The sequence below is a fragment of the Sorex araneus genome, chromosome 8 (genome assembly GCF_027595985.1).
Source record: "Sorex araneus isolate mSorAra2 chromosome 8, mSorAra2.pri, whole genome shotgun sequence".
Lineage (NCBI taxonomy): Eukaryota > Metazoa > Chordata > Mammalia > Eulipotyphla > Soricidae > Sorex > Sorex araneus.
The window spans coordinates 49081497-49099596 of NC_073309.1; the positions used below are offsets into that span (position 1 = coordinate 49081497).

Sequence of the window (18100 nt, forward strand, 5' to 3'; positions counted from 1 at the left end):
CTGATTTGAGCCAGCCCCATCTGGAGGAGGACACAGTTCAGGCAGGCATGAGGTGGGAAATGCTGGCTGCAAGGAGTGGAAGGAAAGAGTATATAGTCATAGGAAGAGTGTGAAAAGAATTGGAAAGATGAGCCTTCACCCAGTGATATAATTTCATTTGCTCTTGAAGAATTGCAGATAATTATGTTTGCTCGGAGATGGCAGGGGCTGGGGGAGGGAGTTGCAGGGTGAAATAAGGAAAGTTGGAAAGAGCAACAATAGAGAAATGAAGGCAGACTGGAGTCAAGGAAAAGCATTCTTAGGGATGTTTGGTGAGATGCAGGAGGCAGCTAATGAATCCCATGGGCCAAATTCAAGGCTCTGCCATCGGTTTGACCTCTTCTCCGCTGTGTGTGATATGAACATGACTGATCTGAAGTCGGGGTTGGAAAGGGCCCAAGTACAGCGATGTGACCCTGGGTCAGGCCACTGTGGATCTCAGATTCCCCTAGGGCTATGCGATTGAGGGGATTGGCCTCTACCCTAACTGCTCATTGGAGAGATGTGATAAAGCTTATCTGGCACATTAGTAAGAGGGCAAACCACATGGAAGTCACAGCGACCAAGGACAAGAGTCCTCCCTCAAAAACTTGCGCACAAAGTTAAGGCAACCTTTGCTTTTACTTGTTGCTTTGAGTGGAGAAAAAGCTCAAGCTCCAGATGTGCTGAAGAGCTCTCAACTAGGTGGAGCTCCGGTTGGTGGGCGGAGCTCGGAAAAAGGAGAGGCAGGTGTAAGGGAGGCTTTTCATTGGCCAGAACCCGGAGGCTGAACCCCATTCACTGGAACTCCTACAACTCCCGCCCTTTAGAGGCGGGAATCCCATGAGGGGCGGGGCAAAAATGAAGGGGCGGGCCTCCAGCAGACAGGGTCCTCCCATTGGCTGGGGCTCAAGCAGTCGGCTGCAGGTGGGCAGGGTGCCTACTTCTGGGCGGGGATCATGTCGTCGATGGACCCGCCCTTTTCCAGTTTCTTCTCCATCTCCACCATGAGCTTCACACCGTCCACGACCAGCTGTACCTGCTCGACCTCAGACGAGCCGAGACGATCAGCGTTGGACACGTCGAACACTGAGCCCACGGCAGCCGTGTCTACGCCACCTGCAGGAGCCAGAGGCGAGGGCGTAAGGAGGGAGCCGCGGAGCAGGAACCATGATCCCTGTGCCAGCTGCGACAGCTCCATGTATGGTGACAAATGCAAGTAGCGCCTCCCACATGCCTACTCATGAGCCCACGTCTTCAACTTCAGTTATCTCAGCCCTCAATCGTGGCACAAGAAAATAGAGCATGAGGGTGAATTCAGGAGCAGGGTTGCCTGGGGTCCAATCTACAGACCCTTCCCTTTCACAAATGGGAAACAGGTCTTAGGGGACATACACGATGTATATGGTACAACCTTGATATCAGGCTGAGATAGGGTCATTTAAGGAGAAACAAAGTGTATATGTGTTGTTTTGATTTGGAGGCCACACCCAGTGGTGCTCAGGGTTTACTCCTGGCCCTGCACTCAGGAAGCACTCCTAGCGGTGCTTGGAAGAACCCTATAGGATGTTAGAGATCGAACCCGGGCAGGCCGCGTGCAAAGCACATGCCCTCCCTACTGTACTATCTCTCCGGCCCCTGGGAGAAACATAGTAATGTCCATGAAATGGTAGAGCCCTTGCCAGACCTCCTACCGCTACCATGAGCCCCCCTACACAGTGTGCAGAGCAGGGCCCGCACCTGTGCCTCGCTTTTGCAGGCGCAGACGGGTGAGAATCTCCTCGAACTTGGGATGCTTGCTCAGGTGCTCCAGCTTCACGTGCACGCCCCCACGCAGCCCGGTGCCGAGGTTGGACGGGCAGGTAAGCACGTAGCCCAGGTGCTCATTCCACATGAAGGGGTGACCGGCTTTCTTGAAGATCTCCTCAATCTAAGATGATAAGAGACGACCAGGTGGGAGTCAGAGCCCACGGACGTCCCAACAACACCCACAACCCAGACGCCCATTTGGAGCGCAGATGAGTGAGGGAGGAGGAGACAGTGGGGAGGAATGCGATTTAGAGGGAGGGGTCCGAAGACCCACTGTGGGCAGTACGAGGGACTGTGTAGAGGCTGCGCTTTGGAGACCCACTCTTAAAAGGACGGACTTTTATAAAAGTTTGAAAGAAAAGAACAAAAGATGGACTAGGTGCCGGGCATAGCTGTTCCGCTGCCGGGGTGTGGTTTTGTAACGGGGACCCGCCCCTTATGGTGGGCATGGTTAATAGTGGGCGTGGTCTGACCCGCTGGTAGGCAGTGGGTTCGTGGAATCTGGAGTGGTGGCCAAATGCAAACACTCGTAATATTATTTTTTCTTTTTTTCTTTTGGGTTTGCAGCCAGACCCAGTAGTGCTCAAGACTTATGTCTGAGCACTACGCCCAGGGATCAAGACTTATGCTCAGGATCATTCTTGGAGAACCCTCGGGAGAGGGTGCCGGGAATATAGGAATATAGGGTGCCGGGAATATAGGAATATAGGGTGCAAGGCAAATGCCCTCCCCGCTGTGCCATCTCTCCTACCCAGGCACTCTGTTTTTTTGTTTTGAGTTTTTTGTTTGTTTGTTTGCTATACTTAGGGGTTACTCCTGTCTATGCACTCAGTTGCTCAGGAGACCATAACGGATGCCAGGGATCCAACCCGGGTCAGCTGCGAGCAAGGCAAACGCCGTCCCCACTGTGCTATCGCTCAGTTCTGCCCAGACACTTTTACCTTCTGCAGCCCTACGCAGAAACGGCGGAAAACCTCCTTCATGTTGCCCCCCTTCTGCATGGAGATGACGCGGAGGTGATCCTCCTCGTTCACCCACACCAGGAAACTCTTGTTGTCGTTGTGCCTGGGATGGGGTGTAGCAAGAAGGAATCAGCTCCGCAGAATCCATTCGCAGAATCTCTTTTCCCGCCCTCCCGCCAGCGCATATACACCGCGGGGGCTCCCTGGGTTTCTTCAGAATTGCAGGAACTTTGCCCCTGGAGACCTAGAGAGGGGAACCTGGGAACCCTCCAATGCTGGGGTCAAGGAATTGTGGGTCTTTTTTTTTTTTTAATTGTTTTTGTTTGTTTGGTTACTTGTTTTTTCTTTTCTTTTTTTTTTTTTTTTTGCTTTTTGGGTCACATCCAGCAATGCTCAGGGGTCACTCCTGGCTCTGCACTCAGGAATTACCCCTGGCCGTGCTCAGGGGAACATATGGGATGCTGGGAATCAAACCTGGATCGGCCACACGCAAGGCAAAGGCCCTGCCCGCTGTGCTATCACTCCAGCCCCTGTTTTTGCTTTTTGAGTCACACCCGGCGATGCTCAGGGGTTACTCCTGGCTCATGCACTCAGGAATTACTCCTGGCAGTGCTCAGGGGACCATATGGGAGGCTGGGAATCAAATACTGGTCGGCCACATGCAAGGCAAATGCCCTACCCGCTGTGCTATGACTCCAGCCCAATTGTGAGTCTTAAATTGTATTTTGTTTTGTTTTGTTTTGTTTTTTCTTTTTGGGCCACACCTGGAGGTGCACAGGGGTTACTCCTGGCTCTTCTCTTAGCCCCTTGTTTTGATTTCTTTTAGAGGGGCAAACCTGGTGGTGCTGCCAAAGGTCCTGAGCTCAGGGATCATTCCTAGAGGTGCTCTCAGGGAACCATATGTGGTGCCAGGGATTGAACCCAGGCTGTATGCAAGGCAAGTGCCTTACCTGCTGTACCAGCCCCTTAAATTCTAGACTTCAATTATAGCAGTATATTCTGGACTTAGAGTCTCAGAATCTTTAAAAAAAAAAAAAGTGTGGTGGGGGGAAGAAAAACAGAAGTATGGCCTCGGAAATGCTCCGTTGTGGAAATCCTACCTCTGGTCTCTGACCAGTGACTCATCCTATCACCTTGTCAATTTCTCAGCCACAGTCTTAGGTCCACAAAACATTAAAATCTGGGAATGTTGGGTTACTTGGAATCACGAGATCTGAAATTGGCACAACCTTTAAGCCTAAAAATATTCCGAATCTTGAAATCTGAGAATCGTGCCATCTGTAAATCTTAGCATCTCAACTCGCCAAAGCCTGTGAATGTCGATTGTTGAGACATTTCTGAATCTTAGGCTATCAGTAAACCTGAAAGATAGTACTGCAATTAAGGTGTCTGCTTGGCATGCAGGCAGCCCCCGGTCAACTACTGGCACCACATAAAAGTCCCCCAAGCACCATCTGTGATCCCAGAGCACAGAGTCAGGAATAGCTCTGAGCACCAGCCAGGTATGGTCCAAAACCCTTAAAACAAAGAGACTTTATGGAAATCAGGGAGTCACAGAAAATTCACTAACAGTGATAGAGAATGTGGCATAAGCCCTACATGGACCACAGAACCGTTCCAACATGTTCCATTACTGGGCTCTATAAGAATCCCAACCACCAGGAATAGTGGTGACCCCAATTACACATATGGGGACCCTAGGCAGGGGGAATATGCTGTATCTGGGTGACAAACCTGGGGGGGGGTCTCTGCTTCAAGTCCAAGTTCTAACAGACTCATCCCCCTCCCAGGGCAGTCACAGAGCTGGAGAGTGGGGGTGCTGGGGTGCTCGGAAACATTTCTCTTTCGGGTGTTGACTTTGATGGGAAGTAGGGGGCTTCTGGAAAGGGCACAGGGCACGGTGGCAGGGGGACCCTCACCAGATGCCCCGGGCGTCAGGCCAGTCCCGGGCCATGCCGGAGGCCAGCAGCAGGGGAGACACGGGCTTGTCGAAGAGGAAGTGGTCATCAATGAGCTGCTGCTGCTCCGCCTCCGTCATGCTCTTCAGTGGGTAGTACTTGCCCTTGAACTCGCCCGTCAGGCTGTTGAGGGCTGTGGGGGGAGGGGGAGAGAGGGTTACCAGTCTTGGCCCAGCACCCTGGCCTCCAGAGCCCGTCTGGGGAACCCAGACAGATGCCCCTGAAAGGCACCTACACACTACATCGAGGGGCTGGAGCGACAGTACAGTGGGTAGAGCATTCGCCTTGCACATGGTCGACATGGGTTCTATCCTTGGCATCCCATATGGCTCCCTGAGCACCGCCAGGAGTAATTCCTGAGTGCAGAGCCAGGGGTAGCTCCTGAGCACTGACGGGTGTGATGCAAAAAGCCAAAACAAAGCAAAAAATCCCACCATGTCTGATCTGGCCCCAAATGTGCTCCTGCACCCCACTCCCATGCCAGCAGTCAATCAAAATCAGAATCTCAGTGTCAGAGAGATAGGACAACATGTAGGGTACTTGTCTTGCATATAGCCCACCCAGATTCAATCCCAAAGCCAGGAATAAGCCCTGAGCACTGCCCAAAATGGCCTCAAAACCAACAAAACAAAGAAAAATCCGTCTTCCCATCCTACAGCCTGAGTCAATCCAGTCACACACAAATGTGGGGTGTGGCTGATTAGGTAGACCCCCGAAAGTCGGTCTCAGAAATTTGCGGGGCTGTCAAGTCTCAGTGTATATGCCCGTGTGTGACAGTAGTTTTGTGGGGGAGGGACTTAGGGCCACACCCAGCAGTGCTCAGGGCTTTCTCCTGTCTCTATGCTCAGGAATCACTCCTGGACCGGCTCTGGGGATCAGCCAGTTGGGTGCAAGGCAAACATCTTACCCGCTGTATTATCTCTCTGGTCCCGACTATGTATTTACTTACTGGTTTTGGGTTTTTTTCCCCACTTGACTTTTGTGCCACACCTAGTGGTGCTCAGGGCTGACTCCTGGCTCTGTGCCCCAGGGATCACTTCTGATGGGGCTCGAGGGGCCATATGGGGTGTCAGAGATCCAACCCAGGTTGACCCCATGTAAGGGAAGTGCTTACTCCCTGTATAATCTCTCTGGCTCTCAAACTCCCCAAATCTTGGTGTTTTTTTGCTCATATATTTTTTTGAGGGTCACATTTGAGGATGCTCAGGGGTTACTTTTTTTTTTCTTTTTGGGTCACACCCGGTGATGCACAGGGGTTACTCGTGGCTCTGCACTCAGGAATTACTCCTGGCGGTGCTCAGGGGACCATATGGGATGCTGGGAGTCGAACCCAGGTCGACCATGTGCAAGGCAAACGGCCTACCCGCTGTGCTATCGCTCTAGCTCCTCAGGCGTTTCTCTTGGCTCTGCACTCAGGAATTATTCCTGGCAGTGCTCAGGGGGCTGTATGGGATGCTGGGGATTGGCAAGCACTTCGCTATCTCCCAAGCCCCCAACACCCCAAATCTTGAGGCCCCCAGGCTTCTACTTGGAGCTACTTCTGAAGCTCTAGCTTTTGAAAACGAGTTTCAGAGGCTACGGGAACCTGCCTGTGGAGAGCCAAGGTTGGGGGCCCCGGTGGGGGCAGGGGACGTCTCACCTTCCACGGAGAGCTTCTCCACAGCCCTGCGCTCCCCCCGGGAGCAGTGTGGGGGCAGCGTGTAGCCCTTGATGCTGCGGCCGGTGCGGACGCGGCTGCTGAACACGTAGTTGGGGTCCAGGTCATCTCCGCCCTGTGGGGCACTCAGTGAGACCCCAAACTCGCCCGACTGCCTCCCTCCCTGCCCACTCCTCCAGACCCTCTTCTGCCCCCGCTATTGCCCCACTGTCCCCTCCTCTCTCTTTCTGTCTCTCTCCATCTCTCTCTCCATCTCTGTCTCTCTCTGTCTCTCATCTCTCTCCATCTCTGTTTCTATCTCCATCTCTGTCTCTGTCTCTCTATTTTGTCTCCATCTCTGTCTCTCTCTCTATTCTGTCTCCATCTCTGTCTCCATATGTCTCCGTCTCTGTTTCTCTCTGTCTCGCTCTATCTCTGTCTCTCATCTCTCTCCATCTCTGTATCTCTCTATTCTGTCTACATCTCTGTCTCTCTCTATTCTGTCTCCATCTCTCTCTTCTGTCTCCACCTCTATCTCTCTCTATCTTTGTCTCTCTCTATCTCTGTCTCTCTCCATCTCTGTCTCTCATCTCTCTTCATCTCTGTTTTTATCTCCATCTCTGTCTCTATCTCTCTATTCTGTCTCCATCTCTGTCTCTGTCTCCACCTGTCTCCGTCTGCTTCTGTCTCTGTCTCCATCTCTCTCTTTGTCTCTGTCTCTTCTCTCTGTCCCTGTTGGCTGTCTTCTTCCATCCCCCCATCTTTCCGGGCACCCATGTCTCTCCCCTCTCTCTGTGTCTCTGTCTCGTCTCTGTTTCTCAGGCCCATCTCTTCAGTCCCACTCACCTTGAGGTTCTCATGGTTGAGGTCGGTCTTGTGCTTGTCGGTGGGCTTGTAACCCCCGTGCCGGTCCTGGATGATAGGGTCAAAGAGGTCCTTGAACACCTCGTATGACTCCTCGTCCCCGGCCACGCAGCCCACGGTCATGATGAAAGGGTGACCTGGGGGGCAGGACAGGTCAGCGAGGAGGGCAGGGTCTGGGCTCTGCAGACTGTGGGTCTGCACGTGCCAGCTGTCTCTGTACGTGTGTGCACACTCACTGGATGGTCATGCTTTAAAGTGTGGGCCTGTGGCCATGCGTGTGCACATGTGCACCATCTGGTACGTGTGTGCACGTATATATCTTTGTATATATCTTCACATGTGTGTATGTATATGCACGTGTGTATGTATGCATCTATGTATGTATGTGTGCATGTGTTCTGTGTATGCACATTGTACATGGTTTGTATATTTGTGTACATGTTTGCACCCATGTCTCTGTGCATGTATATGTGCAGTGTCTGTGTATGTATGTGTGTCTCCATGCAGTGCCTGTGTCTGCATGCAGTGTCTGTGTATGTATGTGTATGCATATATCAGTATGTGTATGCACACATCTGTGCATGGACACATCTGTGCATGCATACAGTGTATGTTTGTGTGTAGTGTCTGTGTGAGCACACATGTCTGTATGTATATGAGCATTTTATCATCTTTTTTTATTATTCTTTTATTGAATCACCATGTGGAAAGTTACAAAGCTTTCAGGTTTAAATCTCAGTTATACAATGCTCAAACACCCATCCCTTCACCAGTGCACATATTCCACCACCAAGAATCACGGTATACCTCCCCCCCTCCCCACCTGCATTGTATCATCTTATACATGCATATGTATTTCTGTGTGTCTTGTCTGTGTATTCCCATGTGTCTGAATGTGCATCTGTGTCTGTAACCACATGTCTGTGTATACATGTGTGTCTGTGGGTGCTCGCATGTCTGTAAGCATGTGTCCACAGCTGAGCCCTTTGCTGGTTGATAGGCTCCGAGTCTGGGGGTCAGCTCCCAGGAGCTAAAAACAATTCCCTCAGACACGCCAGTTCTTGAGTTCTCCCTGAGCCCTCCCGGAGCCTTCGACGGTCACCCCTACAGAGCCAGAGGCCCAAGAAACCTTCCTGGTGCCCAGGAGGGAAGAGGAGGGAGAGGCATTGTCCCTGGGTCCCCCATTCCACTTGCCCTTGGGGTCTCCTTGGAGAAGGACTCAGCCCGCTGCCCTCTGCCTGCCCCGTCAGACTGTTCCAGGCACACCCCAACCCGTGCCGGCCCCCATGTCCCCTCCAGGTCAGGCCCATCCCCCCGCCGTGCCTCGCCTCCTGCCAGGGCCCACCTGGGTTGTCCACGCCCGTCTGGATCACATCGTCCAGGGTGAAGCCCGAGGGCGTCTCCTTGTCGCGCAGTTTCTTATAGAGGTCGGGGGTGAGCACCTTGGCCATGTGGTTGTTGTGCTTGGTGAGGTCGGGGTACTCCTCCTCCGGCTTGTAGTTCAGCTTGAACTTGTTGTGAGTGTTGCCGAAAGGCATGGCGGCGGCTGGGGGTGCAGGGGAGACACTCGGATCTGCTCCTCAGGCACCAGCCACGGGCCATAGCCGGGTGGGGGGGCGGCAGGCTGGAGGGGACATGGCCCTGAGGCCAGATCCAGCTCTGGGCTGGAGGAGCAGGAGCAGGAGGGGAGCCCTCCTCAGGCCCCCGGACCCAGCATTCATCCCTCTCCCCCTGGAAGGTGACCCTGGCTAGCCTCTGGAAAGTGCCGCGGGGTGGGGGGCACCCCTGAATCTGGGCAGCCTTGTGGCATGGAGTAAGGCAGAGATTCTGAGATCCGGACAGAACCCCCAACTCTGCCACTGAGAACAAGCTGTGTGACCTTGGGCAAGTTGCTGCATCTCTCTGTGCAGCATGTAATCTGGGGGTCTCCTCACACTACCCTCTGGGGCCGTGGGAAGGCCACCATAGGGGAGTATTAGGGAAAGGGTCCAGGCTGCAAGGGGAGTTTCTTTGCTTGTTGTTTGTTCAGAATGGACAGCCGGGCCTGCTGGACCCCGGGAGAGTGGAAAGTGATGCTGAGAATAGGCATGAGCGGGGCGGGGTTAGGATTTCCTCCATGAAGTCAGGGGCTGCAGGGGGGATAGGGGTGCTGAGGAGGAGGCCCTCACCCCATTCCCCCCACTAGTACAGGCTGAGAGCCCAGTGGGCCATTTTTCTTTTCTTTTCTTTTTTGGTTTTGGGTCATTCCCAGCGATGCTCAGGGGCTATTCCTGGCCCTGCACTCAAGAATCTCTCCTTGGGGCTGGAGCGATAGCACAGCAGGTAGGGCATTTGCCTTGCACGCAGCTGACCAGGTTCGATTCCCAGCATCCCATAGGGCCCCCTGAGCACCACCAGGACTAGTTCCTGAGTACAAAGCCAAGAGTAACCCCTGTGTATTGCCGGATGTGACCCAAAAAGCCAAAAAAATTAAATCTCTCCTAGTGGTGCTCAGGGAACCTTATGGGATGCTGGGGATAGAACCTGGGTCAGCTGAGTGCAAGGCAAACGCCCTCCCCTGTACTATTGCTCTGGCCCCCACAGTGGGCAATATTCTTTTCTCTTTTTTTTTTTTTTGCTTTTTGGGTCACACCTGGCAATGCACAGGGGTTACTCCTGGCTCTGCACTCAGGAATTACTCCTGGCGGTGCTCAGGGGACCATATGGGATGCTGGGATTCAAACCCAGGTCGGCCGCGTGCAAGGCAAACGCCCTACCCGCTGTGCTATCGCTCCAGCCCCTCTCTCTTTTACTTCTTTAGGGGTGGTGGCCACCTTTGGAAATGCTCAGGCTGACTCCTGGCTCTGTGCTCAGGAATCACTCTGGCAGTGATTGAAGGACCATGTGGGGTGCGAGAGATCGAAGCCCAGTTGGCCACGTGCCAGGCGAGTGCCCTACCCTGGTGGGTCATTTTTGTGCTCTGTGTCCTCAGCCAATTGCTCAACCTCTCTGAGCTGTGGCCTAAGAGCAGGCCCTCTCTGACTGTAGACCCTGGTGTGGGGTCGAGACTGCAACCAAGGAGAGTGATTCTCTGCTTCATGCTTTTCCCGCTTCATGCGTGGCCATCTCAGGAAGGAGCGAGTGATTCCTTTATTGATTTTGTCTATTTATTTTGAGGGGATTTGGGGAATCACACCCAGTGGTGCTCAGGGCTTACTCCTGGCTCTGTGCTCAGGGCTCACTCCTGGAGGGGCTCGGGGGACCATAAGGGGTGCTGGGGCTCAACAGGTCAGCTCCGTGCAAGGCCAGTGCCCTCGCCGCTTGCTGCAGCTCCTTTAGCCAAGAGGCGGGCGGGAGGGGAGGGTGGCAGGGTGAACGGCAGGACGAGGCATCAGGCCAAAGGGGCAGGTCATGGGGAGCCCCCCCCACCCAAGATCTTAGGAGCTGTGGTCCCGGCTGGGAATTATTTATAGACTCTGGCTGGATGCCTCTTCTCAAACAGCTGCCGCCCCCACCCCCACATTCCAGGGGCTCAGCTTGCCTCGAGTCAGCAGGCTGGAGACAGGTGGGCCTGGTGGGGGGGCGGAGGGGGGAGGAAGGACATGCATCTAGGTCTGGGGGGGCTCAGGGATTTTCAGCCCAGAAACGCCCCCTGCAGAGTGTACCACCTCCTCTTCCTCTTAAGGACATACAGAGGGGGACCCTGAAACACGGTTGAGCCCCAGAACATGTCGCCCCACTGTGCACAGCTCCCAGACCCCGCTGGACAGGGGTGGACCCCTGGGCAGCTCAGGTACATGCCTGGGACTCTGGCACCTATGCTGGAACCCCAAAGGGCAGGCACAGGACCCAGGAGAGGCCAGGATGTCACACAGGCAGGAACCCCAACAGGTGACACAGAACCACCCCCCACCCCCAGCCGTGGTGCCCGGACTGGTGACAGCCGCAGAGACCCCGGCCCAGAGCCCCCCAGGCCCCCGGGACAGCTGGCAGCCGCCAAATCTCCTTTTGTCTCAGGGTCCCCTCCCCAGGGTCCCAGAGATCACCGGTCGCAGCGGGGCCCAGGGCCGTCGCCACCAGCTCAGCCTTTTCTCACTAGGCTTCAGCGTACAAGACGGAGGCATGTCAGGCCCCTCCCAGGCCCAGGCCGGCGGCTGGGACCCCCAGGTCCCCCCCAGGCTGAACCCCACCCTGAGCCCCCTTCGCGGGTGGTACCTGGCTGGGCTGAGTTGAAAGGGGAGTTCGAATCCTGGAGACCACAGGGACCCGGAGGAAGGGCGGGGACCCCCTGCCTTTTATAGGGGGCCCAGCCCTGCCATTGGCTGAGAGGGCTCCCCGCAGGTTGGGGGGGGCGGAGGGCAGCTGAGCCTCTCACCTCGCTGCCCTGAACCCAGGCGTGCCCTGTGTCCAGCCCATGACCTTGTATGGGGCGGCCCTCAGGACTGAGCCTGGGCGCCCCTGACCAAGCTGATCCCCCGTAAGTGCTGAGTCGGGCTGGCGGGCACAGCTGGCCCCCCGCCGGGGACACACAGCCGTAGCCAGGCGTGTCCCACACGCACAGAAACCACCTGCGCTCTGGCCTTGACCCCTGCCACTGGGGAAAGTCCGTGTATGTGGGTGTGAGGGGTGGGGCTGGGGGGCTCCACTTTCCCAAAGGACGGGACGGAATCCAGATACTTTATATTTTTCTTTAATTTTATTTTCATTATTTATTTATTTATTTTTGCTTTGGGGGTCACACCCAGTGATGCTCAGGGGCTCCTCCTGGCTCTGCACTCAGGAATTACTCCTGGTGGTGCTTGGGAGACCCTATGGGATGCTGGGGGTCGAACCCAGGTTGGCCGTGTGCAAGGCAAACGCCCGACCCGCTGTGCTTACCGCTCCAGCCCCAAATCCAGATACTTGAGCCCCTGTGCTTGGGAAGCCCCTGACCTACCCTGCCTGGACCCTCTCGGGGCCCCAGGTTTGCTGCAGAGATGCGGGGATCGGGTGGGTGAATGCTGAGCTCAGGGCCAGCATGGGGGTGGAGCTGCCACCCGGGCGGCACAGGCAGATTTCTGCAGTGGAAGGGACAGGGAGGGACAGGGAGGGACAGCGCAGGCCGGGTCCAGGGAGGATTTATTTTTAGAGCCTGCCGTGCAGTTTGCAGTGTGAGCCCCTTGGCGTTGGAGCTGGGGGGGCTAGAGAAGGCGGGTGTAAGGGGGTGGGGTCCCCACGTGTCATGGTTAATTATAAACCAGGCATCTCGGGTGTCCCCAGGCCTCAGCACCTTACAAGGGCAGCCAAGGCCCCTGCAGGACACGCCCACCCGCAGGGGACGGGGCTGGGTGCCACAGGGCTTGGCGCACTCCAACCAACACAGACTCTTGCTGGTCACCTCAGTGGGGTGAACCCGGACCTCCAGCGCTGACTCGGGGATTCTCTGGAGGGGGAGAGCTGGACAGCACAGAGGAAACTGTGTCCTCGGGCTGGAAGGCACCAAGATTATAGGACTAGCGGGACACCGCCTCCAGGGAGCACCTAGGATTGCAACAAAGAAAAACAGTGTTTCCTTCCCTCTGGGACCACTTTCTACTTTTGCTGGGCTTTCCCGAGTCTCCCTACAGCTCCCCTAGGCGGGTAGAAATTGACTTAGAGAAATGGAGCCTCTCTGCCTCTCCCCTTGTTTGTGGCAGTGAAGAAGGCGCTTTAAAAATTCTGTCTTGGGGGGCTGGAGCGATAGCACAGCGGGTAGGGTGTTTGCCTTGCACTCGGCCGACCCGGGTTCGATCCCCGGCATCCCATATGGTCCCCCAAGCACTGCCAGAAGTAATTCCTGAGTGCAGAGCCAGGAGTAACCCCTGAGCATCGCTGGGTGTGACCCAAAAAGCAAAAAAAAAAAATTCTGTCTTGGGGGGCTGGAGTGATAGCACAGCGGGTAGGGCGTTTACCTTGCATGCGGCCAACCCGGATTCGATTCCCAGCATCCCATATGGTCACCTGAGCACCGCCAGGAGTAATTCCTGACTGCAGAGCCAAGAATAACCCTTGTGCATCACCGGGTGTGACCCCAAAAGGAAAAAAATATTAAAAATCCTGTCTTGGTGGCTGGAGCGATAACACAGCAGGTAGGGTGTTCGCCTTGCACGCGGCCAACCCGGGTTCGATTCCCAGCATCCCATATGGCTTCCTGAGCACCACCAGGCAAAATTTCTGAGTGCAAAGCCAGGAATAACCCCTGTGCATCGCCGGGCGTGACCCAAAAAGCAAAAAAATAAAAAATAATAATTAAAATAAAATAAAAACCCTGTCTTGGGGGATTCGGAGCAATCGGAAAGCAGGGAGGGTGTTTGCGTTACCCTCCACAGACCCAGGTTCAATCCCTGAGCATTGCCAGGAGTGATCCCTGAGCATAGAGCCGGGACAAAGCCCTGAGCATGCCAGGTGTGGTCCCCAAGCAAAAACAAACCCCAAACCTCAAAAAATCTTTGTCCCGAGACACAGTTCCTGAGAATATCATGAAATTCTCCAGTGTCAGGCAGCTGTCGGGGCAACTATTATTTATTGAGTGCTGCTGGGGACACAGAAAAAGCCATCCTGCTTCCTGCAGAGGGCACATTTTCCAGAGCAGAAACAGGCAAATTATTCCGGAATGTCAGCTGGAGGGGTGGGGGTGGGGAGGTCAATTGAAACGTTGAAGGAAAAGGAGTGCTGGGGATGTCCCTGAAATTGGCAGAACACAGGCTGGGCATACGCAGAGCCCTGCACTGATCCCTGGCACCCGAAGGCCACCAACACCAAACCTGCTGTCCCACAATGCTGCCAGGCTGAGTATCGCTGGGAGTGCCCTGAGGTGCCCTGCAGGCTCTACTGAGTGTGGCTGCTTTACTTATCTATTTTATTTTTAATTTAAATTTTTGGGTTTGGGGCTATGCCTGGTGATGCTCAGGAGTTACTCCTGGCTTTCCACTCAGGAATTACTCCTGGAGGTGCCTGGGGACCATATAGGATGCCAGGAATCAAACCTGGGTCTGCTGCATGCAAAGCAAAAGCCCCCTACTCACTGTATATCGCTCTGGTCCCTGAATGCAGTTTCTTTAAAAGAGTAGGATGGGGACTGGAGCCATAACACAGCAACCTCGGTTTGATCCCCAGCACCCCATATGGTCCCTTGAGCCCAGCCGAGCATAGAGGAGCCAGGAGTGAGCCCTGAGAACAGCCAGATGTGGCCCAAAAATGAGAGAGAGAGAGAGAGAGAGAGAGAAATCAGTATGATCATGAGAAATCACATAGCAGGGAACAAGCATTGGTCAGTCTTCTCTGGGGAGCTGACCATTGTGCAGAGACACCTGAGGATGTGGAGGACCAGCTCAGTGAGGATTTGACCAGATAGCAGCATGTGCAAAAGCCCTGGGGTCATTCTGAGATGGATTGTGGAAGCAAGAGAGGAAGACTCAGAGGGCCTGGGGACTGGGGCAAGGAAGGGGCATTCCCAGTTTAATAACTCCCTGAGACATGGGAGCCCACAAGGGTGGCAGCAAAACGGGACCACATCACTCACCTAGTGAGTGGCCCATGACACAGTCCAGCGTTTTGGGTCTTGTTGTTGGGAGCCTCTCTCATCCTTGGTGGCCAAACAGAATTAAAAGCAAACCCAGGCCGGAGAGATAGTACAGCTGGGAGGGTGTTTGTCTTGCACGTGGTCAATCCGGGTTCAATCCCCTACACCGGATATGGTCCCCCAAGCACAGCCAGGAGTGATTCCTGACTGCAGAGCCAGAAGCCCTGAGCATAGGCAGGTGTGGCCCCCAACACAAAAACTAAGTTAAAAAAAAAAAGCATCCCACCCCACCGCCTTAATATTTTTCATGCTTAGGAATAGAACCCAAGGTTCAGACATGCGAGGCTGGCATCTGACCACTGACCGTCATCCCTCGTCCAAAACTGGGATTTGAGGGGCTGGAGCGATAGCACAGTGGGTAGGGCATTTGCCTTGCACGCGGCCGACCCGGGTTCGATCCCCAGCATCCCATATGGTCCCCTGAGCACCACCAGGAGTAATTCCTGAGTGCAAAGCCAGGAGTAACCCCTGTGCATCACCGGGTGTGACCCAAAAAGCAAAAAAAAAAAAAAAAAAAACACACACACAAAAAAATAAATTGGAGGGGCTGGAGAGATAGCACAGCGGGTAGGGCGTTTGCCTTGCATGCGGCCGACCCAGGTTCGAATCCCAGCATCCCATATGGTCCCCTGAGCACGGCCAGGGGTAATTCCTGAGTGCAGAGCCAGGAGTAACCCCTGTGCATCGCCGGGTGTGACCCAAAAAGCAAAAAATAAATAAATAAATTGGAACTTGAGTTACTACCCACCTGGCCCTACCTGGCTCTCAACCCCTCCCAACCCTCCCCAAACACACAGTGGGTTCACCCTGTGCTCCCTGTGCTCCAGGTTTTAAGCCTTTTTTTTTTTTTGTGGTCTGTTTTGGTCAAACCTGGCTATGCTTCTGGCTTTGTACTCAGGAATTACTCCTTCCTAGCAGTGTTTGGAGAATGCTATGGGATGCTGGCTCAAATCCCGGTCAGCCAATTGTAAAGTAAACACCCTCCCCACGATACTGTCACCCTGGCCTGATTCTAAACCTTTATAGAATTCATTCAATCCCACAACACTACAGCCTTGCAGAGTAAATTACCCTGTGAGTCCTGATCTACAGAACAGAACCTTGAGGTTCAGAGAGGTTAGTACCTGGCTTGGATGTCACACAGCAAAGCACAGAGCTGACATTTGCACCTGGGCCACAAGACACTGGTCCCTGTATGACCTTCTTCAGTCTCCAGAGGCCAAAACAATGGGGTTAGGGGGCTGGAGCCATGATACAATGGGCTGGGAGATTGCTTTGCATGTGACCCACCGGGTGGGGATTCAATCCCTGACATCCCATATGATCTTCTGAGCACTGCCAGGAGTGATTCCTGAGTTCAAAGGCAGGAGTAACCCCTGAGAATCGCCAGATGTGACCCCAAAGCAAAACAAAACAATAGTGTCAGTTTGAGTTGTGTTTTCCATCGACATCCAATTTTCCATAGTGCCTCCTCCTCCATGTCTGATGGGCACAGGGGGCCCCTGGGGGACACAGCAGTGACTGAGACAGCCCTGGTGGACTCTTCTGGTCCTCCTGGGCTGGACAGTCCAGGGTGGGAGACAGACTTGTCCTCCAGGCTGTGCTAACTGGAGGGAGAAGGGCTGGGATGTGGCAGTCCAGGACCCTGGAAAAGGCATCTGATCCTGGGGTTGGAGCGGTAGCACAGTGGGTAGGGCATTTGCCTTGCACGCAGCCGACCGGGGTTCGATTCCCAGCATCCCATATGGTGCCCCACGCACCGTCAGGGGTAATTCCTGAGTGCATGAGCCAGGAGTAACTCCTGTGCATCACCGGGTGTGACCCAAAAACCAAAAAAAAAAATGGCATCTGATCCAGCCCGAGGGGCCACCCTTGTTTGTCTAGGAGGAGCCAGCATCATACGGGGCCTCAGAGAGGGAAACCGAGTGCTAACAGGGGGCGCCGCCCCGAGAAAGGGCTTAGCTAACGGGAGCCTGGGCCCAGCTCCACGGATCAGCAGCGCCCTCTGCTGGGAAACGTCGCGTAGACACGTAGAGAAAAACTGGAAAAGCTGAAGGTTGAACCAAGTTCTCAGATGCTAGTAGCTAGGAAACAACCGTTTTCTAGGTCTTGGTCCATTCCTTCCACCACTCAACTGATCTTTATTGGGAAGCATATTTTTCTCGTGCTTAAAGTTACAGCTGCAGAAAAAAATTTAAAAATGGAAATAATTAAGTTACAGTGCTGATGGGGTCAGAGCAGTTTTGACATTTGCCTTGCTTGTGGCTGACCCAGATTCGGTCCTTGGGACCCTCATATGTTCTCCTGAGTCTTGTCAGGAATTATTCCTGAGCACAGAGCCAGGAGTCGGCCCTCATCACTGCCAGGTATGACCACCCTCACCCCGCCTCCCCCCCCAAAAAAAAGAGAAAAAGACACCAGTGGGCAGGAGAGATAGAGATAGCATGGGGGTTAAGGCACATTCCCAGCACCAGGGCCAACCTGGGTTCAATCCTGAGCATTGTATATAACCCCCCGCTGGGTGTGTTTCCCCCACAAACACAAAAGGAGGCCAACATCATCTCATCTAATGAATAGTCCTGGAGCAGGGCTTCTCTTTCTGAGGTTTGTTTCCCACATTCAACCACTGTCTGAAAATATCACATTCACTATCCGTGTATAATATAGACATGCAAATTCTTGCGTTTTGTTTTTGGGCCACACCCAGAGGTGTTTAGGGCTTACTCCAGATTTTTTTTTCTTTTTGGGTCACACCCGACGATGCACAGGGGTTATTCCTGGCTCATGCACTCAGGAATTACTCCTGGCGGTGCTCGAGGGACCATATGGAATGCCAGGGATCGAACCCGGGCCAGCTGCATATAAGGCAAATGCCTGACCCACTGTACTATTGTTCCAGCCGTTCAATACTTTTGAAAGAAACCACATCCACATAACTTTTATTAAAGCAGGTATTATCATTGTATTATTTGATTAGTATTTATTATTCATCACTGTGACAAATGTGTCAACTGAACTTTCTCATAAATGTGGATATAGGGAAAATAACACTTAGAGGTTCAATACTGTGTGATGGCAGGCATTCACTGGGGGTCCTGGAATTACGGCCCTGCAAAGGGGGGAGTGGCTCTACGTTTTTCTTCTTGTGGTGTCTGGAAACCAAACTCAGGTCTTGTTACAGACGTGGCCAAAGCTCTGCGGCTGAACCACCTTTCTAGGTCCTGCAGGGGGCACTATTCACCCAGGAACAAAAATTTGCCAAATGATTCCTGTA

At 53.8% G+C, this 18100-nt stretch overlaps 1 protein-coding gene across 1 annotated transcript; it reads right to left on the minus strand.

Moving 5' to 3' along the window:
- Positions 1 to 641: 641 nt before the first annotated feature.
- Positions 642 to 11494, minus strand: CKM (creatine kinase, M-type). Its single transcript, XM_004607739.2, has 8 exons — positions 11442 to 11494; positions 8593 to 8793; positions 7230 to 7384; positions 6387 to 6519; positions 4709 to 4880; positions 2769 to 2892; positions 1759 to 1948; positions 642 to 1137 (listed from the first exon to the last, which is right to left on the minus strand). The coding sequence occupies exons 2-8, from the start codon at positions 8783 to 8785 to the stop codon at positions 959 to 961; spliced, it is 1146 nt and encodes a 381-aa protein (XP_004607796.1). The 5' UTR covers positions 8786 to 8793; positions 11442 to 11494; the 3' UTR covers positions 642 to 958.
- Positions 11495 to 18100: the final 6606 nt, after the last annotated feature.